Raw genomic sequence first — 23,612 nt, forward strand, 5'->3', positions numbered from 1 at the left:
TGCTCTTTGCTGTTTATCATTGTCTTCTGTGAAGTCAGCCCCCGGAGAACAAGAAGATGAAACACTCCTGAAATAAGCACATCTACAAAATTTCCCATTTGCCTTACAGCATTGCGACCCCAGATGCACCATCTTTCGGCCAGGACACTTCTCTATAGAAACACAGCTGGAGTAACATATCACCTGTGTAAAATAATGTATATAATAGGTATTAAAGCTATTGTACTTTGGAAGGTAGAAGTTGAGACCAAAATCTGCGTACTGACAGACAATTACTAGATTTGTGGTTCAGGTCAAATATGACTTTCTGCTGTCCCCCTAAGCAGGATTTGTGTGCAAATAGCCATAGATGTTGCCTTCTGTTTTAATCCTCTTTTGTCCTATGGATATTTAAAATAACGTTATGTTCACTGTGGACACATACATTTCAGTCTCTGCATTTCTTAATGTGGTAAAAGGCTTTAAAACATGGAGATAACTGTTAAGTCTCATTTTTAAGGAAACTGCTTAGAGAAGTCAGAATAAAAGAGGATGGCTGTCCAGGACAGCACACTGCTTAACACTCCAAGACACTTCTTCCTGCTGCCCAATGATCCTTATTAACAGCAAGAGATCAGAGGTCTTTACCCCTTACTGACAGCTTATCTTCTCAAATGGGATTGATTCTTCCAGAGTCATGGAGAGAGAATATTAAGTACCATATCATCTTCTTCTCAAACAGATGTTGATCATTGCTAATGAAAAAAAGAAAAGAAAAGGAAAGAAAACTTGAGTCAGAATTCCTTCAACATTTAATTTCAGACATTTTATTTCCCAGGACTTGAGAAGCTATAGATATAACTCAACAATGAATGGGAAAGTACAAGTGCTGATTCTTCATTTATCTTCATTTTCTTAACAGGGAATCCAGTCAAAAATACCACCAACAATGAGGAGTGCACTTCTCAGTTTCCTGTAAGCTGTGGCCAAGGGTATTCTATTCTATCCAGCTTATTTTTCTCACAGCCCCATGGGTTTAACTATTAATTTATTTAGCCTTTTAATTACCAAGTGAATTCTTACACTTAGTAGACACTCAGATTTCAGATACAATTATATAATAACAAAAGGCTGGATAAGAGCAGTGAGCTTTGTATAAAACAGCCCAGCAGCAGCAGCAGATGAATATTCTTATTAAATTCATAACTCAGTTAAAAAAACAGCTGTATTTTATCCAAATGTGAGGTTTACTACTTTCTAAGGTATTACTTAGTATACATGTTCTGATTTCATTAATTATTCTTTGTTGTGTTGTTTTCTTTCTGTGGGGCTAAAATAGGCAAATGCCAAGAGACTATATCAACTGGACAGTATTTGAAAAGAAATTTATGGCTAGCCATTTAGTAACAGGTCATTTCTGACTTAAAGTCTAAGTTCATTATATCCCATAAGTTGGGGGATGAGTTGAGAAGAAATTGCTATCTGGCACTTCTAGGTTCTGACCTGAACTCTTTTTAAAAGCTCTTAAGTGAACTTAATCATTGTGATTGTCTTCATGATCCTTGCCAACTCACTGTTTTCCATGACCTGTATGCTAGATGGTCAGTGGCTACAGAGAGAAATGAAGAGAAGAAATTTTAGTGACTAAAAATTATAAATTAAAAATTTCCCTAGCCAACGGTCAGAACATTCTCCACAGTTGAGTGGAGAGTGGGATATGACTTTCTCACGTACTCTGGTGCCTCACATTGGACCATGTTTCCTGGAGGGGGAGACCTGGTGGCACTCAGAGGAAGGACAGCAGGTTGCCAAGAAGAGACTTGATACCCTATGAGCATATACAGGGGGAGGTAATCGCCCTCAAGAACAGTCATAGGGGAGGAGAATAATGGGAAAATGGGGGGGGGGAGAATGGGAGGATACAAGGCATGGGATAAACATTGAGATGTAACAAGAATAAATTAATAAAAAAATTAAAAAAAAATTCTTTGCACATATGCATATGTTTCAAAACTTTGTTTTTTAACATATTATCAGCCATTGTTTTTCTATAATTTTGAGGGGGTAATATAGACATCCTTATGGTTGCAATGACAAAGCTTTTAAAACTAGTGTCTTTTGGAGCAGGTGTTGCATAAAATAGTTGACAAATACTTTGGCTAAGAATTCAGACATCTTAGGCTCATATATCTACATATGTATTACTTTTGTTTAGGCAGGAGAGTTAACTCTTCAAGTAGCAGGTGCTCATCTATGAGGAAGCCAATCACCGTGCTTGTCTAGATATGTTGTAATGATGATTAAAATATGCCTGCAAACACAATGCCCACCTCGATATAATAAACGCTTAATGTTTGCTATAATGTGAGAGACTGTTTTCTCTTTTAACAGCCTTATACAAAAACACACTCACCTTTGCATTTTAGCGTATGTGTAGAGCAATGGGCAGTTTCTGTTCCCAAATATAGCTACTGTGTTTTCCTCCTGGGTGACTTGGGTGGCTTCTTATTCAAGACACTGGCTGCTGGTCTTGCTTCTAGAATACCTACAGAAACACTCCCTTGACAGAAGGCTCCTGCTCATAAAAGGTAAGTGTGGTCCAGGCCTATGTAAGCCAGACTGCAAGTCAGAGCTCCTGATGATGACCTTGGATAAACCTCTTCATTTCCTCAAGCCTTAACTTTTACTGATTGTAAAATATGATTTTTTCCCCTACACTGTCTCAGAAGCTGGAGGCTGTGAGTGAAAAATGGCTTGTGATTTATGGTAGGCTGTAGGAACTAGAAACTACAGCGTTATTCAATGTATTGTGATCTAACCAGATAAATCTTTTAAAAACCTGGCATTGAAATGATAGGCAGGATTCATTTAGGAAAAATAATTGGATCATGGGCTTAGTGCTGTGGGTGAAAACGAACAAAAGAAATTGGTTTTGTAATGGCACTCTTTTTGATGCCTGAATCAAACATTTGTTTTCTAAACAATATATACAATGAAACCCCACCCCCAAACTTTTGAGGAATCGCCTTCTTTTAGTTTAAAGGGGATAGTCATGAGTTTAAAGAGATAACTTACCCTAAAGCAAACCCAGCTGTGATGAGGCGCCTCTGCAGCTGGCTAAGAAAGGTTTGGCTGTGCCCTCATTGAGAGTGAATCCAACCCATCATTCAATCCAGCTAATGCCACAGCCACAGCAATGCACCCTGACATCTTGACTGAAGTAAGTCAATGCCACCACCACTGGCAAGGTGGCTGAGCAGGCTAATGGCGTTTGCTGTGTTGATCCTCCCCGTCCAGCCCCAACCTCGCTGGCAGGACTCCCTTTCCAAATCTGCCTATGCAGACAATAGCGGGGGAACTGTTAGGAGGGGCAGTATTCTCCCCTGCAGCTTCTAAAAGATCCTTTGAAATTTAATGAGGTCAGTTGGGCGTCTACAGTTTTGCCTTTTGCTAACTACTCAAGAGAGAAATCCTGGGTACACACACACACACACACACACACACACACACACACACACACACACACAGGCAAACGCATGTGAACTGCAAAAACACTTGAGAAAAACCTACTCGTAGAAAAACAAACAAACAAACAAACAAACAAACAACAAAAACACTTTCCATCATTTTCCACAGAGAAGCAGTCTTACTCCTTGTGATAGCCCCAATGTGCGCTCCTGCTCTATCGTATTTTTCTCCCTCTCTCTTTCAATGGCAGAGTCACACAAAATGCCACACTCCCAGGGAGGAGCTGAGAATCCTTCTCATAGGTTGAACCCACTTGCCACTGATGACTGTGGGCCCTTTTTGGGTGCCTCCTTTCCAGATCTGAATTCCCTCCAGAAGCAAGTGCCTTGGTCTACGGAGCCGCCAGCTCCAAGGGAGCTCAGGGACAAAGGCTGGTCAGGGTGACTGCATGCTGCACGGGAAAGGTTTCATCATTTGTGAGCAGGACTGGGGAGCTGCAAGCTCAAGGCCGGCAGTCCTTTTGATGGAATGATATACAAAGACGCTCTCCACCACCCTTCCCTGCATGCAAATAGGGCCACCAACAGGCACTGGCAATTACCTATTCCAGAGTCTGCACTGCAGCCTCGCCTAACTCAAGAGCCAAGACCAAGTTCCCCAGATGGTCAGATCATCAATACGGACCCGAGTCTAAAGAACTTCACCACCAAAATATTTAGGTCATGATCTGGTCTGGAAAAAAATAGATTCGAAAATTAGTATGCGTAAGGAAAACACTTGTCTCAGGGACACATCTCTTCAATATGAGCTACAACGGAGTCCCTTTACATGTAAAGGAGAAGCGGGAGGCTTGGGGACGGCCAGTAGATGGCGCAAGAACTCTTTCTTTGTACAGTCTTAACCCTTGCCTGGTTTATGGGGCTGCCAAGTACAAATGTATAGATATATACATTTTGCCTTTTGAAAGAAACCTCCCATTTACATATTTGGGGTCAATTAAGAATTAAGGAAAATGAGGTTTCGCTAGATATCAACGACAGACGCAATTGGTTTAACTGCTGTTGCACACTGGCTACAAGGTGGTTGGCCAAGATGAAAGATGAACTATTTAGGGAAACATTCTGACTTCCCTCTCAACCCTACTAGCCCTGCCCCAGCGACGGGTGACATATGTTTACCAATAATAAAATCTTCGTCATCATTTTTCCACATAGGTATTCACATATGTAAATTTGTGCTTGCAAATAAATCATTTATGATTTTCCTTCCTAATTAAATCAAAGTATAATAGATGTCTAAAGCCTGATTGGGATATATGCAACTACTGTAGTAACACATGTCCCATTCTAACGATGTGGGCATCGATGGAACCCAATTCATTATCCTCACGGTTTCTCCTAAAGCGACGCAGGTCTTCACTTTAAAATACTCCTTTAACATTGCTTCTGTATTCTCAGACTGCAATGGAGAGCCCACCAACATAATATTTCTTGAACTGCTTTTGCAGGCAGAATTGATCTATTCGTGGGGGAAAAATAATCCAAGCCCCGAGATTTCAAATATTGTGGGGAGTTTACCAGAGAGCAGAGCTGGGCTTTTAGAGGCTCACTAGTGCTTTCTGGTGTAGGTTGTAAGGAGCAAGATTTAAGGTTAATTCTGGTGGAGGGGAAAAAAACGCAAAAGAGAAGACAGAATCCGGAGTAGCAGAGACTCTGTGCCCCCGTTGGAGAGATGGTTGAGTCCTCGTCAAGGTTGCTGTGGTATCCCAGAAACACCATTCACTCCGAGCTGTGACCGCGCACCGACAACAGCAACAACTCTACTGCGCTGGGCTGAGGAGCCAGAATTCAGAGCTCGCGAATAATATGAAAGGGAACCGCAACGGAGAAAGCAGAGCAAAGGAATCCAAACCCCGGGAGCCTGGCACGCGAAGATGCGCTAAATGTGGCCTCCTAGACTTCATCCTGAAGAAGAAAATGGGGATTAAAAGTGGATTTACGTTTTGGAACCTCGTCTTTTTATTGACGCTGTCTTGTGTAAAAGGTAGGTCTGTTTTGGGGGGTACCCTCTGCTGTGGATGGAGATGGGCTGACTTGTAGCCTGAGAGAGAGGCTAACAAGCTTAGTTTGCAATTTGCACGGATAAAATAATCCGGATAATGCTGGTGAAGGAGTTGATTCACAGCTCTTTTTCCTTCCCTCAAATAGGAAATGCATTTTGCTTGCCAGATTTGGCGTTCAATGCGGTGATTGAGCTTGAGCTCAATAAATATTCTTGCAGTATGCTCAAACGAATACGTGAGTTGGTTCCTATAGCCTCTAACTAGTGGATATCCACGCAGAATTCCTCTGCAAGACTTTTTTTTTTAAGTGGTGAGGATTATCTTGATTTCTTTTGGAATCCGTGGGGTCTGATGCTTTGCACGGAATTTTTTTTTTTTTTAATTAAAGACACTGGAGTGAGTGCTTTTTAACCATTTAGAACAACAAAGTTACTAACATGCTAGAAATGCATGGGTTTTAAATGCATTAGGAGACTGAGCCTTCCTGAGCTTGGACACACCGACAGGAATGTCTGCATACAAATCTCAATTATTTCTACGTGGCTTCCTATGCAAGGAGAGATGTAGGGTAGCTTCTTTGAATACTCTGTTAAAATGCTTGGTAAAAAAAAAAAAGAAAAAGAAAAACTAGAAAAATAAAAATGAGGCTGAGATGCCATAAAGTGTTAAAGACCCTTTTTTTGAGGATGAATGAAGGTAGGAGGAAAGTCATTAGCAGCCGACCAAAAAGAAAATCCCAGGCAAGTCTCTGCGTTCAGACAGGTACAATGAGTGTCACATGCACAGACAAGGAGTGGGGGCTGGTGGGATGGAAAATTTATTCCTAAGCAGGAGGGGAAGGGACAGGGACAGTTGGATCACTGGAGAAAGAGCTGTCCGGAGGACAAAATAGACCCGGAGCTATTCCACAACTACTCCTGCATTCCACTGCCCATTAATTGCTGCAAAGAATACTCAGGAGGTGTTTATGACTCCTGCCATCATTTCTGAACGATCACTTCTCCATCCTCACAGCAGCTCCATTAGACACGGGGGATGCAGCTTGTAGCGAAGCTAGTTTCCAGTCGGGGTTGTCTGTATTTTGAGGGGTGGAGGGGCAGTTTTGGCCCAGGCGCACCAAGGCTATCAGCACAAATTGGGCGCTTCTTCCTTTGTAAAGGAGTGCCTCTCTGAACCGCAATCGGGCCGCGTCTCTATGAAACACTTTATTGTCCAGCTTGCAGCTGGCTGTCCCCTAGCAGAAGGCAGCACATTTGTATTCAGTGGATATGATAATTCATCTTTGGGGAGGAGGGAAGGGGTGAGATTACCCCTTCCTCAGCGATGACCAGTGATGGGTGGTCTGTTCCGAATTTTAATTGACATCCCTAAATGCCAAGAAGTCGTCCTAGTCTCTGTGACAGCAACCGCTTTGTAACCTGGTATTTACAACGTGTGTGTGTGTGTGTGTGTGTGTGTGTGTGTGTGTGTGTGTGTTTGTGTGCCTGTGTGTCTGTGTCTGTGTTTCCTAGGAATAAAAAGCCTGTCCGAAGAGGTGTATATGTAACTAGTCTACCCGTCTCAGGTTGCTTACAAGGGGTATTCGTGGTCGAGCTGGTGTGCGACGAGAGACCCATCTGGGCTTAGTTTTCCTGCCACTCGGAGTGGGTGGTTAATGGACGGCCCTGGGGCTGCCTGCTAGACACGAGCTAGGCTCCTCGTGGAGGAGTCGCCTTCAGCCAGGAGCAGCCCCGGCTAGGGCAAGAAACGTAGAAGTGTCTCCTTCAAGAAGATGACCGTGGGTTAAGTGCGAATTTTCATGAGATACCTGTTGAGCCAAAACGTTTCGGGGGCACATTAGGAGTGAGTTGCCAAAGCCGGCAGAGCACGTCAGCCAGAGAAACGCAGAGCTGGGCTGCTTGCAATTTCAGCTCTGGCTGCCAGCACCTACCGTATTTTACGAAGAAAACGCGCCGCAGCAAAAGAAAGGAATGTTAATTTGCTTTGAATGGCCCTAGCAGCGGGAGACAACTCTCCTCCACCCACAACTCCTACAGTTTGGAGCGAGATAACGGTCTCCTTTGAGTCTCTACAAGCTTTAGGGACTTTAGGGAGGCGTTGCATGTCATAGTCTTCCTTGGTCTTGTCCAAAATCAATAATGTACAGGTCATTAAAACCTTTTAAATGGTAATAAAGTTCTTAATTGCCATACATCTGGTACTTGGGAGATAAATGTCACACGTCATACCTTGGAAGGTTATCCTAAAATCCTGACAAACTTGCATGTGTTCTGTGTTTTTTAAGCTTTCTTCAAGACCAGGTGGTGCCCAATTTGACCGTGGCTTATTTCTCCTGTTTAAATTTTAATTTCACCTAGGTCTCAAGATTTTCCTAAGGAGATTGCTGTATTGTCTTACACATTGTTTGTTCTAGTATTTAACCTCTCTTTTGTTTCTCACATCATTTCTTTTGGGTTATTCACTCCCAGGAATTGCATAGAGCATCCGTGAGAATCCTAACATAGGCTAATGTGAAAGAGGTCAGCACATTCATGGTGCACAGTGTTCTCTCTGAACCTCACACCACAGTTCTACCACATGACTATAGCTTTCATCCCTCAACCCTCTCACTTATGCCTGCAAGAGCAATGACAAAGAGGCTCAGGGGAAGGAAACGCCTCATGGTGGAAGATAAAATGGTCTTTTGTAGGCCCTAGAGTCTCCGGTGAGGTCAAAAGGCTCAAAACCCCTCCTTGGAGCATTTTATGTCCACCTGAATCAACTGAAATAAAAGGGCTATGCCTGTTGCCAAACTGGAGGGCAGTGGAGTTGCAACTTAGGATTCCCTCTTGCCTATGCCTAATTCTAGCTGAAAAAAAAAAAGGAGGAGGGAAGGAGGTAGGAAGGGAAGAGAGAGAGAGAAAGAGAGAGAGAGAGAGAGAGAGAGAGAGAGAGAGAGAGAGAGAGAGAGAGAGAAGGAGAGAGAGACAGAGGCAGAGACAAGAGAGACAGAGAGAGGGGGGAGAGGGCGAGAGAGACAGAGAGAAGAGGGGGGAGACAGAGAGCAAGAGAGAGGGAGAGACAGAGAGACAGAGAGAGGGGTGGGGGGGGAGTATTTTAAATACTAGCTTCATGATGTCTGTTTAGATTTCATCCAGACAGAAATTGTGAATCCTAAGTCTTACTTAAGCATCCTGCCCACATAAACAGACACTTCTGGGGTGCTTTCTCAGGCTCCTTCTCAAAGGATAGGAGAAGGGGAGCCATGGCACTCAGGAAGGCATTGTTCTATAGACCTCAGCCCCTCAGCAGGTGGAAAGCAGGGTGGTGTGTCCCTCACTCTCCCTCCTGGAGCATGTTCTGGGATTTCTTTGGACTTTGGACTTTAGGAAAGATGCACCTTCTAGCTTGCTCTGGAACTTCTGGTACATAATGACCAGGCCACAGGACATAGAGCTGTGCTGGAGGGAGGCTGGAATGCCAGAATTTGCAGTTCTTTTTCCACTGGCTGGAAGCCAGTGTCAAAGCAGGAGGGTAGAGCTAGAGCTGTGCTTTTTCTCAATTCTCCAATGCCAGCATAGTCTTTTCTGGAGCTGGCAGCCAGGTTAATGTCTGTAGGGTCTGACAGTCTCACCCTCAAATCTTAACACTTTCATTTGGCACACCAGAAAAGAAGAAAGGAAGAAAGGAAGGGAAAGGAAGGGAAGAGGACAGAAAGGCAGGCAGACAAGGATAGTATGTTGAGGAAGCTTTTTAAAGTGCTGGGAAAAAATACATTGTCTACACAAAATACTGCACAAAAAAACACAGCAAACAGAATTTACCAGAGCCTCCACTGTCCCCACTCCTGTGCCAAGGTTAATACCATTCAGACACCTACTAGAAAATAGTGATCTTTGTATTTAAGAGATTGAGACATATTTCTGAATTTGTCACAATTTGAATAGGTATATCTCCTTTCCATTTCATTTGTGAATATTTATTACTTTTGTAAAAAAATCAAAACTCTTGAAGTTAAAATTTTCATAAACACAGCCAGGTTGAGAATGGGTACTGACACATGCTTGTATGTGTGCCTGTGTGTGTGAGTGCCTGTGTGTGTGTGTGTGTGTGTGTGTGTGTGTGTGTGTGTGTGACTACCAGGAGGGAGGATAATAAATTATATGCAAGAACCATCAGAGGGCCCTGAGAATAGAAGTGAGTGTGTAATAAGCCCAACTGTGTAGCTTTGTGGGTTAATTTGCTCTATACCCCAGATTGTCTTTGGCTTTTCTTGAGATAGGACCAAGGGAAGGATAAAAAGCCAGGTTACCCCAGACTCCAGAGGCTGCCCTCATTCATACAACTTCTGTAAGATGCACTCCACCTAGGAGATCTGAAAGGACTTTTAGGAAGATGAAGAAGGGAGATTTCTCTAAATGAGTTTCTATGAGATCCTACCCCTACTGTCCATGCTTTGAGCAAAGGATAGCAAAAAGAGTTAACTCTGAGATCAAAGCACAGCAAAGATTCAAAGCAAGTTGCACTGCAGGATGACTGTGAGTGACAAGGGTGCGGAGATAGAACAGCACAGGTCATCCCAGACCAGACGATGTTCTGCCTGCTCTCTTGCTATGGTCAGATGATTGCTGAAAGATTGTTCTAAAGCTCTCAGTGCACTGTGTGATAAAAATAAAATGGAGGTTCTGCATAGACAACCGAGGCAGGAGGAGAGTTCTCTTTCCTCCTGAAAGCCACTCCTTCTTACAGGCTTAGTACCAAAGCATTCCAAAAGGCAGTTCATTATTATATGCCTTGGGAGAGTTTGAATGACTCCTAAAATTCAGAGCTGAAATTTCCTGGATAGCTATCTCATTGAAAGCAATCAGAAAGTCCTACACTTTCTGGAATGCTCTGTGTGGGGAGAGTGATTGTCAGGAGGCAGTGCCCTACAAGCTCTAATTGCGAGAGTGTGCAAGGAGAAATAATGAAGAAGCAGCTTTCAACATCCTGAAAAGGACACGCCAGCTCCCTGGAGATCCCTCAAGGAGAAACAGCAAGAATCACTGGATAAATTAAGTACTTAAAGATTTTGGGCTTAGTTGCAGTAGCCATTGCTGTTGCAGCTAGCTTTTTGGTCTGTGGGGTGTATTTGCAGACGCTTGGAGGAGGCATATCCAGTACATGCAGAAAGAGCTGGCAGAATATGGCACATCCACGGTTCTGCAATGAGTAGAACTATTTATTCTGTGACAGACAACACAAAGTACATATGAGGCAGCCAACAGTGCCTTTGTGCTCCTGAGGAAACAAAAGCCCTGAAGTAAGAAGTTTGCTAAGATTTCAAAGAAAAATGTGTGTGTGTGTGTGTGTATGTGTGTGTGTATGTATGTGTGTATGTGTGACCACATTCACCTGGGGACTGGGACTAAGGTGAATATCCCTTCCTTCCTAGCAGATATACTTTTTGTGTCCCAAGAGATGAATTCTTATACTTATCCTTAAGAGTTTTAAGAAAGTCTGCCAAGAATTTAAAAACAAACAAAAAAAAAAACAAACAAACTTCAGCGTTTTATGTGTTTAAGTTAATGTTTTTTTTTTTTCCTGCAGGGGACACTTATAATAATGGTTAGGCCACAGAACATATGTGATATAAGGAAGTTTATTATGTGGAGGGGTAGGGGAGAGGAGTTAGGGTGGGAGAGTGGGCATGTTAGACAGGCAGACAGACTGAAACAGAGTCATGACAGCAGAGAAGAACAGTGGACACAGTGTCCCATATAGCTCGAGCTGAACTCACACTCACTGTGAGTTACTGAGGCATTCTTTGAATTCTTGATCTTCTTGCCTGGATATACCACGTGCTGGACTTGCAGGTATATACTATCATGCCAGGCTGCTGAGCAACAATTTTAAAGTGAACAGTATTCTTTCTGAGGCACCTGGACTGTTAGCAAGCTGACTAGTTGAGAAAATATGCCATCTTTTACTTGAATTTCAAGATTTGGGGGATTAGAAGCAAAGGCAACTGCAGAAGAGAAGATTATGGAAACGCAATGTGAGAGATGCAAACAAAACATCACAGCATCCAATGCTGTCCTCGTGTACAGTACAACTGAACTTGAGGTATCTTTTCCTCCTATTGCCTTTTCTCTCTCCTTTTCCTCACAGTGCAGTTTAGAGACATAGTGAGAATCACCATTTTAGTTTCGGGTGAGGTATGTGTGGGGTGAGAGAAGAGGAACACTAGCCCTAGACTTCATCTCTTTACTGGGAGGTGATTCAGTAGGTGATTCATGGTGCTTTGCAGACCCATCTACTACCAAGCATGCAGAATGTTGTCAGTATTAGTTCTCTCACTAGGCTTTTCCTTTCATCTGGAATAACAGCTTAAAGAATGGCATTGGCTAAGAATAACTTCTTAAATATTTTCCAGAATTCACCATCTAATGTTTATGATTTACTTTCCTTTGTTTCACACTCTTTTCCTCCAGGCCTCAAATGCATTTCTCATTATCAGGCTGATGTTTTGTACTAAGGATTTCTCGGGGTTAAAAAAAAAATTTTTTTTTAACAGATGGTTGCCACTCCCCCACAACTGTATTCACAATCTCTCCAAAATCTCAACATTATAACTTCAGCGTACGAGTCTTACAGATGGTTAGAAAGAATGTTTGAGGGGTTCTGGTGACATTAGTTATCACATAACTCTGTTGGCTTAGGAGCACATTTACTGCAGCGTTTTCCCAGGCTTCTTGAGGAGGAGTACCTGTATCCTTCAGGAACTTTTCTGCATAACAAAATCTCACGCTTCATTGGCAGTCTACTGAATCTGGTTATTTGAGAGATAGGCACAGATATTTGTGTTTTTACAAGCCAAGTGGTTAACTTTAATACTTTCTGAAATTAAAAAAACAAAAACTTCCCAGTAAAGTAGAAAAACAAAATGGAAAAGAAACAAACAGAAAACCAGAACAAAACAAAACAAACAGCAAGGGCTTTGGAGCCACAGCACACAAAAGTTTGAAAGTCCGAAAAATGATAGTGCCATGGAGCACTTTTAGATAAAAAAAAATTTAAATTTCCTAAGCCTCAGCTCACTGCTCACATCCTTCTACAAAAGACTCTATTTTCAGTGGACATAGCAAAACAAATGCCTTATGTGAATCAAGTAGCTCGCCACGGCCCTGCAGAACTACCATTAAAATAACCTTGCATGTACAGGATGAAGGGTCTTAATCTGTAACACTAGCCCTTAAGTTTCCTTCAACATGGACCACAAAGTCCAACCTCCTTTCACAGTTATTAATTCACATTGAGGAAGCTACCAGGTTGTTCCACTCCCAGGGGATATTCTGCAATTCCTGTTGAACAGATTTTTTTCTAAAATATATTTTATTAATTTATTCATATTACATTTCAATTGTTATCTCATCCCTTGTATCCTCCCATTCTTCCCTCCCTCCCATTTTCCCCTTACTCCCCTCACCTATGACTGTGACTGAGGGGGACCTCCTTCCCCTGTATATGCTCATAGGGTATCAACTCTCTTCTTGGTAGCCTGCTATCCTTCCTCAGAGTGCCACCCGGCCTCCCCATCCCCATTTAATTCTGTCCCAGGTCTGTGTGTCAAGAGAAGACACAAATCTGAAAAAAAAAAAATGTTAGCCTGATTTCTGGACTAATTTCATCTGCTCATTCTGGTTTAGGTTACTTTGGTTAGCAATTGACTGATGTCTTACATAGACTTGTCTGTTGCTTGTGACACAAATGATAATACAAGTACTTTATAGTTAGAGGGTCATTGCTCATTTATTATAAATAAGTGCACATGCACAGAGAGTACTGGGGAATTTTCTAAGATGACAATGGGTATTATCTCATGATGACACTGTTTTACTGGACATTAGAGACTGTGTTCAATGCTATTTATCTTATAGCCTTTCAACATTATTTCAGTTAGCTTATATTGTACCAACTAAGATAATCAACCATAAAATTTTGCATTTAGGTGCCATATATCAACTACAAGCACCTGGTAAACCTATAAATCATTGCATATTTGTGGTTTAAAAATACAAGAAATGATGGTGCATGCTTAGATGGAGACAAAAGAAGATAATTTATTGCAGGGAAGATTTTTCTTAATACTGCTGCAAGCTCCTGTTTATGGCTCAGTGGATAAAGGCACTCCTGCTAAGGTTGTCAACAGGAGTTCAAATCCTGGGACCTACGTCCTAGAGGATGAGAAGCAACAGCTACAGTTTATCCTCGGGCCTCTGCCCTTGTGCTGTGGCTGTGGGTATGGCATGTGCACAGGCATATCTCAAGAATACACATAAATACAAAAAATGCAATAAAAATTGAAACATACATGTATTAATGAAATAATCCCATTTTCTGAACATTTTATCCATTATTGGTTATAGACACATAAATGCATTCTTAAAAGGTTTTACCTGTTTTTGTAATCTGGAAACAATTTATCCTTGAAATACAAGTCTATAAAATCAATTCTTAGTTTTCTTCATGGACTTTATTAAGGTTAAATCATATTACATGAGAAACATAAATTTTTTCTAGTCTGCATTTTAGTAGGTGCAGTTTCTTTCATCTTATTTATACAAGTAAAATTTCATGCACGAAATTCCAACTTAGGAATAACAATACATTTTTGTAGGTTTTGAAATTTCATGAATAACCCAATAATGTTATTTGCTTATCCTCACAGTTGTAGCATGTGAAATATTTTAAATTGTGTTTTGAGTCAGGTTTGAGCAAAACATTGAGAATGCAACAACTTTTTCAAATTTGAGAAGTTGAAATGTATAGAAAGTGAGTGAAATATATAAAAGTAGCAGGTTATTTCCATGAAGGCTGACTTCATAATTTTCAATGTATAAAGCTCTTTTTTTTTTTGCCCTATATTAGCAATTTGAAAAGACTACCTATGATTGAGGGTTCTCAAGTGATAGTACAAAACTTGTAAACTTTGAATTACAAATATGATCAGATAGCATTCCTGGCAGCCTTTATGACTAACCCCAGGGTGCTCAGGGCTGCCTGGTTTATAAAGAGGCTGAGGCATTGTCATGTTTGGGGAAATGTTTGTAGGGCAGACACCTTTTGTACTTCTTACAAGTGATGTCCTTTATGTTGATCTTCATCTCAAGGCAATAGTTCTCTGTCCTATTTCAGTCCTGAACTTCAAACAAGCAGCTATGAGATCTTCATTGACAAACTACGTTTTCCCTACTGCATAGATAAACAGAGCCTGGAAAGGATATTTTTAGCTCATGGTTAAGCAAAAAGAGAAACAAGGGATAGGCTTCTGCAGCATTTTCAAAATATAAAACATGTATACGGTTAAATTAATATTTGAATATCTTCAGTTTTAAGGGAAAAACTGGGGCTTAGAGAAATTAATTGGTAAGAAAGTTTGGAATCACAGTCGCATTACACATATGCCGCAGCCACTGTGCAGCTACATTAGCAGGTGACTCCATTTCTTAGCTATCTACTTATTTTACCTAACTTACCTGGGTCAGTTGCCTCAGTGTCAGTATGACAGGCATTAAAGAAATTCTCCAAATCTATAAACTCTAATTAGGAAAAGATTTCCAGTATAATGTCTGACATTTCTATGCCACTATCGAGTGAAAAATCTACCACAAAGGCCAAAGAAAAATAGAATTAAAATAGGTAATTCTTATATTCACAATGATGTTGAGTAAAATTTAGAACATATGAAATAAGATGAATGAATTAAGGGGTTTATCTATACATCAATTTATTAATGTAAAATATTAAGCAATTTACCATAAGAGTTAAACAATTGTATTATTTATTTCTGTCATTAAATCCAAGCAAGTTCTATAGAGTTTTAAGAATGGCACATTACTGAACTCCATCTATTTTGTTTTTTGTTATTTATTTGCAAGAGCTAATGATTTTTTCAGAACTTTAAAAATATTAATAACACAACTCCATCTACAGGTCCATATCATCCTATAAGTTTAATCTTGCTTAAAAGCATCCAGGATAGCTGTGTACATTCACACAAAAGCTGAAACAACCTACAGAATAAGTAACATGCAAAGCTGGCTTTTAGTTCTATTTTCTTCACTTTCTCTATTTGTAGGGGGTGGGCATCTCATGAATGTCCTTTCAAAGCTAATGGGTTTGGGACAGAGCAACTTCTTGGAGAGAACAACTGTTGTGCCTCACCCAGATACTGGCCAGTTGTAAAGCAAGGCTTTTTGAAGGAATCCTGTCAGAGGACTCAGATCCAAGACTGTAAGAATGCAGGTAATGGCAATAACTTAGAAATTAAATGGCACACTTTTGCATCATGGTCACAATATGGTTACACAACTGTTCAAAATAGGCGTCTTTGTTGTGAAGACAGTAAGTTGTGTTTTCCAGACAACCATTTATTACAGTTGTATTCTCTGAACTCTATAGTTAATAAAACTCTCATTTTTGTAGATATATATTCATAAATGTCATCTTAACCGTACTTTAAAATTTTGAGGTTCAAGCCAGGTATGTTAGTCTCAGCACTAGGAACACAGAGGCAGGCAGATCGCTCTATGTTCAAGTCCAGCCTGACAGAGCTCCCTAAGTTCAAGACCACCTTGATCTATGCATTAAGTTTCAGTACAGCCAGGGATAAGTAGAGAGACTTTGTTACAAACAAACAAACAAACAAACAAACAAAAAACAACAAAAAAAAACCCCCAAACCAACCAACTAATTAACTAACTAAATAATATTGAAGACTTAGAGAAGTTACTAATGTTCTTCCATGAGCAATTCACAGAAGGTACTTGCTGAATTTTATGCTCTTTATGGGGATGCATTAATTTTAAGCAACTTTTATAACCAGGATTATACATTTTGATGTGTGCTAAGGCCTCTCAGAATTTGGTAAACGTCATGAATGAAGCTCCATCTGTAGCTTGTCTTTATCTGTATGTTCTGTGATTCTGCATGGCAATATTTCATTTGAAGGTGCAAGTATGCTATCAGCCAGGGTCTCCTGTTTAAAAATTAATAAAATTATAATCATTCACTGATTTACTTACAATTTAAAATTCACATTAATTAATGATTTCACTCTCTGGAACTTGATGAGGAGATAGGAGAAAGCAAATCTATCAAAATCCATTTTCATATTTTTGCCCTTTTCATATTTCTTCAATAGTGTTACAAAACAGAACCACGAGCTGTACTTTCTTGTTTCATTTGGTTCTAGTTTCCTACACATCTTTAAATAGGTATATCTGATACAATTGTTTTGCTTGTTTACACTATGTAGGTTGTCTGATTTAAAAGACATCTGAGAAAAATTTTCTTACGAACTTGATACCTGTATGACTAAGCCTGTCAACTGAATCAAGACCTCAAATATAAAATTTTACAATGTACTATTATGTTATGAGACGTTTATTAGAGACACATGAATACAATGTGTATCTCTTGTTCGTCACTTTAAAATATAATTACATATTTAGAGAATCTGAAATTTTTAGATGTTAAATTTGCTTTCAGCTTTGAATCAACCTTTTTTACATACAGAAGCAAATTTTGTAACTGCTTTAAAAGAGGCTCTGACTTGCTTCCAAATATAGGTAACAACGTTGAACTGAGCTGTCCTTTTTGAGCTTGTGTTGCTAGGGACCACACTTGCAAGATAACAGATCAAAGTGAAGAGACCTGGAAAAAGGGAGAGCAACTGAACCTCCTGGAAGAACAAGCAACATGCTACCTCCTTCACTTGGCACCGAATTAGTTACTGACCTAAGTGGTCCAGAGGAAACACTAGGTTTTCACATATACGGACACAGTTAGAGCTAGAGTGTCTGTTCTTCTTCTTTTCTCATTTACTCTTTTGGCTGATGCTTAAAATAAAGCAGCTGTACTAATTTCAATGTTTTGTGTAAACAAATTTGAATCCAGCCTGCCAATGTGTGTGCTAACCTCCAGCTTTGTGCTCTAAGATAACAAGAAGATGAACTCTCTTAAATGAAGTTTGTAATAGGAACACACATGGGCTCATGCCAATCAGGCTCAACTTTCTATCCAATGTGTATTTACTTCTTTTTTCATTGTTTTATGCATACAAATGTGTCATATGCATGGATGTTATGTGCACCACATGCATTCAATGCTCATGGAAGCCAGAAGAGGGCATCAGAGTCCCTGGAACTAGAATTACATAAAACTGAGTGGCTATGTGAATGCTGGGACCCAAACTTGGGGTCTCTGCAAAAGTAACAAGTGCTTCTTAGCACTCACTCAGCTCTCTGTTCTTTTCCCATTACTGTAGGAAAATATTTATCCATAAATCCTGCGACTACCTGAATATTTTCCTGTTTTTTATTTTAGAAATTGTTTCTAGTTGTGTGTGTGTGTGTGTGTGTGTGTGTGTGTGTGTGTGTGTGTGCGCGTGCGCGCATGCGTGTGTGTGTGTGTGTGTCTGTCTGTCCGCCTATATAGCACATGTGAGTATCTGTAAAGGTCAGAGTAGTCCAGATAGCTAGTAGCTGAAGTTATCATGTTTTTGTGAACTGTCCAACATGAAACACGGATTTTGAGAACCAAACCAGGGCTCTCTGGGAGAGCAGCAAGTGCACTTAACATCTGAGCAATGTTTTTAAGTAACTATCTTTAAATGGAATCAAACAATAACTTTAAAACTGATTATATTGCAAATCTCTGGAAAATGTTCAATGTCTGTATCTCCCTTAGCAGTGTTCATTTGTGAACTGACAAGTGATAATCATAAAAAAAAAATCTTGAACTTAATTTGAACACACTACTAATGCGCGAGTCTCTGGAATCTTTTTATTTTGCAGCAATTTCAATTCACTGCTTATTTGTATTGGAGTTTGGAAAGAAAATTGAAAATTTCGGTTTTAGAACACTTTATAATATTTATAATAAGTAATTAATGTATTATTTATAATTATTATGAAAATAAATAATACAATACATTTATGCATTTATTGCTAAAGCAAAATTCATGAAGACCTGAAGGAATGTTAAAGATATTACACACATTAGCTTATGTTTCCCGTTAGTTCCATGTAAATATCAACTTTGATTATTCTCAATGTTTCTAATGTTTGGGAAAACTAATTTTTCACTGTATTTTTTATTAAAATATCATTATTTTTAATTCATTAACATAGCTTAAGCTTTGAAGAATACAATAGGTGTTATTTCTACAAAACTTGCAAGTGGCTAATTTTTTGCTTATTATCTAACGGAGGCAAGTGCTCACTCAGTCATCTATTGAGGCCCATATTGGGTGACTCAGGCCTCTGTTTAAACTGTGAAAATGCAATGATCTGCTCCCTCCTTTCAAAGAAGACATAGATTTTTGTTTAAAATGGGCTTTATGGGCTAAAGAGATGGCTCAGTAGTTAAGAGCGCTGTCTCCTCTTCCAGAGGTCCTGAGTTCAACTCCCAGGAACCACGTAGTGGCTCACAACTATCTATAATGTGATATGATACCCTTTTCTGACATGCAGGTGTACATGCAGATAGAGCGCTCATACACATAAAATAAATAAATGTTTAGAATTTAAAAATACATAAAATAAAATAAATAAAATGGGCTTTATGTAAACATGGTATCTTACTACTACTATGCTTACTTTATATAAACATGTAAACATATAGTCTTCAATCTATGACATTGCCTAGTCATTCTATGGGATTCCTTCTCATATATCTTTATAGTGATATTATAAATATCAATATATGTTATTCAATAATATGCAGTACAATTTTATGCACAGGTAAATATAGCATCCTATTAATATCATTTGGAACTGTCCACAATGTGACATTATTTGGAGGATAAAATTTTGTGTTAAAATATTAGTTAACTCTCCTCCAGACACCTAACTAACATTAATGTGTTTACATTCTATATAACAAAGATCTTACATGCATATATAACACAGTAAAGTACAAATATATAATCATTTATCATAATCAATTTTACTTATTAATCTTACTGCTTCTTAGATTCTGTTTCACACTTCCTCTCTATCTTCACATTTCTCTACATTTCAATGAAATTCTTTAGCCATTCGTTTTATGATCTTTGATAATAAATGTAAGCTTATTTCCTGTGGACTGTAAAATAATTAAGAAAATATGACAGCTTTCTATTCACAATTTTTGTGTTTATCTCTATGTGTGTGTCTATGAAACACAAATTTCTGATAAATACATTATGTTAAAATGTTTCACTTTGTGTCCTGAAAACCAACTGAAAGAAATACAAGAAGTAAATGAGGAAAATAACAGGATTGCTTCAATGCCAATTTTACTACATAGGAGTTCAGTGGAATAACTTATCTGCACAAGGTTAAGATAACCAAATTTCATTTGGTATATTACATTTTTCTGTTCCTTCATGTGTATTGCTTTGTTGATTTAGTAATTATGCAGTGTGTTTCAACAATATATCCATGATCAATAAAGTTCATGTGCTAGTGACCCAGCAGTAATTTAATATGTAAGAAGCTAGGTTTAATATTTACTAAAGTACCATATATTAATATTAATGTTCTCCCAATTGTGAGCCAAAATATTGACCATATAAGAACAAAGCCATACATTTTCCTGTTATAACAATAACCTAGCTTTGTATGTGCTAGTGACCCAGCAGAAATTTAATATGTAAGAAGCTAGGTTTAATATTTACTAAAGTACCATATATTAATATTAATGTTCTCCCAATTGTGAGCCAAAATATTGACCATATAAGAACAAAGCCATACATTTTCCTGTTATAACAATAACCTAGCTTTACACTCTGGTAAAGAGAGTTAGAAGCTTGAGACAAAATGGCTTTTGGTCAGCTGCATTTTTCACCATTATTGGTGAAAATAAAAAAGAGTCTCCATATGTTCTATGGTGACTTTCCAGTGTTCTCTGCAATATAGCATTAGCTCATTTCTTTAATCCTGTAATAACACATGTAGTAATTTACAGGACACGGTGATTTGGTGTATACGGTATTCCAAATCAATGCTTTAAAAGAGTTTTCTCTCTTTCTGTACCTGTTTTCCTTCCTTCCTTCTTCTCATTTATTTGTATGTATGAGGATGACTAGGTAGGCAAGTATGTGCATTTGTGTGTTGAGGTCAGAAACCACCTCAGGCAGAGTTCCAAGGCTTCATCAAGCTCCACCCAACTGTTTTTGTTTTTGATTTGTTTGTTTTGTTGTTTTGTTTTATTTTAGCAACAATACATTTCACTGGCATGGAACTCTGGAACGAGGCTAGGCTGGCATGTGAGCTAGCAGTAGGCTCCATCTGCCTCCTTTCCAAATGCTGGGTTTACAAGCTTCCACTTCTTTGGTAACTTTGTACTCCTGTATGTTCTGGGGAGAGAACTGATGCTCTCTTCCAATGATTTACAGTTTGTGTTATGTCCTTAATACTCATTTTTTCCTTGTAATACACCAAAAATGAAAATGGTTGCTTTATACTTCCTAAAGGTGTGCTAGTACAAGAAGGAACAATAGTACCAGTTTATGCTGGTTGGTTTTTCTAAAGCTACAATTCTATACTATTTTCAGATCATCACTAAAATTTTTATCATGGAATGGCAATTTTATATAATCTATTGGTTATCTATAAATTTCAAAGAGGCAAATTGTGAGATTTAGATTCAACCTCCTTGAAGATTAAGCTACTCCTTGTCAACATTTCTCTCTTCTCTACCACCTACATTCAAAACAACATAAGTTTTGATGAAAAAATGGGTAGTTTATTCTTGCTTATTGTTTGTTGTGTTGTTTGTTTTTGTTGTTTTGCATGTCTCTATTGGTTATAGGTGAGCTTCATAGGTAGTATGTTATTACTAGTTCTTCACACACTCCTCTGAAATCTTCCATGAATGAGTCTACAGTTTCTCAAGTTTTATTACAATACAATCTCTTTCTTTTCATTTTTTTTTTAATGAGTTAGATTAAGGATAACAAGTTGACTGTCTTTGACATAAGTCACTGTATGACACCTGAAATGGGTCCAGATTTGGACCATGTGGTCTAGGTCTTCTCAACATGCTTTGCCACATGATAAAGGGAAAATTCTACTACATAAACATCACACACATTTAAACATGTTACATTAAGTGTAGGAAACTAACTTTATTTGATATGTCTTTAGGGACAGGTGATAAGGTTTAATATTTAAGAACACTGGATGCTTTCCAGAAAACATGCATTTAATTCCCAGCTGCCACATATTGGGTCACAACTGTCTGGAACTCCTGACCTGGAGTATATTGTGCCATCTTCTGACCTCCATGGGCACCAGGAAAACATGGGGTACACAGGCCTACCTGCAGACAAAACACCCACACCCATAAAATGCCCATTTAAAATTGCTTTGAAACTATGAGAAAGAATTAACTAGTGAGTGGAGAACAGGATTATTTTTCTTTTAAAAGTGTATTTATATTAACACGGTTTGAACACATTCAGCATTATTTCATGACAAATCTGTGGACATATTAAAATGTTGCTATGGTACAGCAAATTGATGTACACAGTATCAGTTTCAAAGCACCTCTTTTCAAGTCAAAACCCTTGCACCTTTCACCACACCAAATTGAATTTCATAGATACGAGGAGGGGAAAATTTAGTGCATACATTGAAGTGATCGCTTGCATGTGTATAAGAGCACTTGTTTCTGACATGATTATTTCTGAACTGATAATTATTTGCTTTACATGCTGTGAGAAGAAGTGACGGCAACAGAAACAGTGGAAATCAGACTGACATTTCAGAAAGGTTAGACCTATTACATTGGCAGAGAGGCAGGGCTCACATTAATGTTTAGAGATGTGTCAAAGGACTCTTTATAAATGTTGAGTTTGCTGTTCAGCTGAAATCAAAAGTGCATATGTGCTAAAGATGTAGATGGTCAGCATAGTGTTTATCTCTAGTTGTAATTGTGGATTTTCCTACTTTACAATTTAATAAAGGTCGAAATGGAGATAGAAATATCTTATTTACATATTGATATATATTTTTCCAGTTTTACATCCTGCTCAGACGGCATTGAAAATTTTCTGTGAGTTTACTTCTTTTTTTTTTTTTTAATATTTGTTTTCATTATCATCAATAGTTTGTGTGTGTCTTTGTAGGGGTATAGTCCCTAAAGTGCAATGTCCGCACGTGCCAGCAGAGCGCAGCAGGTGACTGGGGACTAGATAATATATAGGCAGTTGTGATCTGCATATCATGGGTATTGACCACCAAACTCTGGTCTTCTGGGAGAGCAAGAAGTACTGTAAACCCTAAACCATCTCTCTGGCCTCTGACTTCCTTTACTTAGAAATCTAAAAGAAAAATAATAAGTTTTTATAGGTAATGGTTTTTATTGAGAAAATTAAAAACCTGAGTCAGCAACATGTGTCCTGACATAGCAGTATTTAAAAAAAAAGAAATTTATATTTCATAAATATACACTAATTGAATTATATCAAACTAAATAAAGCTCATAAATTTAGTTTAAGCCAAACCTGTATACACAAAAAATCAATTTATATTGTACAAAATTTTTAATTGCTACACACTTCAAATCTTTTCAATTCCATCATTGGTGGCTACTGACATATATATATTTAGATGTGCAATGTATCCTGGGGGGGCAATGTTTAGGAATCTGCATATTTTTTTCTGTGAAAATGTTTCAGTTGGGATTGCCACCTTGACTTCTGAACATGCAACTCAATTGATTTTACTTGGATTGGGTTTTTATTGCCTTTTTGATGATATGATGAAACATCATGTCAAAGATATTTTATGGAAAGAAGAGTTAATCTGTTCTTTTTTATTTTAATTTTATTAATTTATTCAGATTACAACTCAGGTTTTTTCCCATCTCTTGTATCCTCCCGTTCCTCCCCCCCCTCCCACTTTCACCCTATTCCCCTCCACTAGGTCTAAGGCCAAGGGGGACCTTCTCCCCCACTATACAGTCATAGGCTATCAAGTCTCATCTTGGTAGCCTGCTTATTCTTTCTTTGCGTGCCATCAGGCCTGCCCACCAAAGGGAGGTGGTCAAATATGGTACACCAGAAGTTAATTTGTTCTTATGGTTCCAGAAA

The 23,612-nt window shown here is 38.8% G+C and overlaps 1 protein-coding gene across 2 annotated transcripts in view; it reads left to right on the forward strand.

Annotated features, from left to right (window-relative positions):
- Positions 1-4,871: 4,871 nt before the first annotated feature.
- Positions 4,872-23,612, forward strand: part of Csmd3 (CUB and Sushi multiple domains 3) — a 1,090,370-nt gene continuing 1,071,629 nt past the window's right edge. The window contains exon 1 of one of the 2 annotated variants that reach the window (XM_051159708.1): positions 4,872-5,490. In XM_051159708.1, the coding sequence (XP_051015665.1) occupies positions 5,313-5,490 (178 nt within the window). In that variant the 5' untranslated portion in view covers positions 4,872-5,312. The remainder of the gene's footprint in view (positions 5,491-23,612) is intronic. The other variant, XM_051159709.1, reaches the window with a different exon arrangement.

The sequence above is a fragment of the Acomys russatus genome, chromosome 17 (assembly GCF_903995435.1).
Source record: "Acomys russatus chromosome 17, mAcoRus1.1, whole genome shotgun sequence".
Classification (NCBI taxonomy): domain Eukaryota; kingdom Metazoa; phylum Chordata; class Mammalia; order Rodentia; family Muridae; genus Acomys; species Acomys russatus.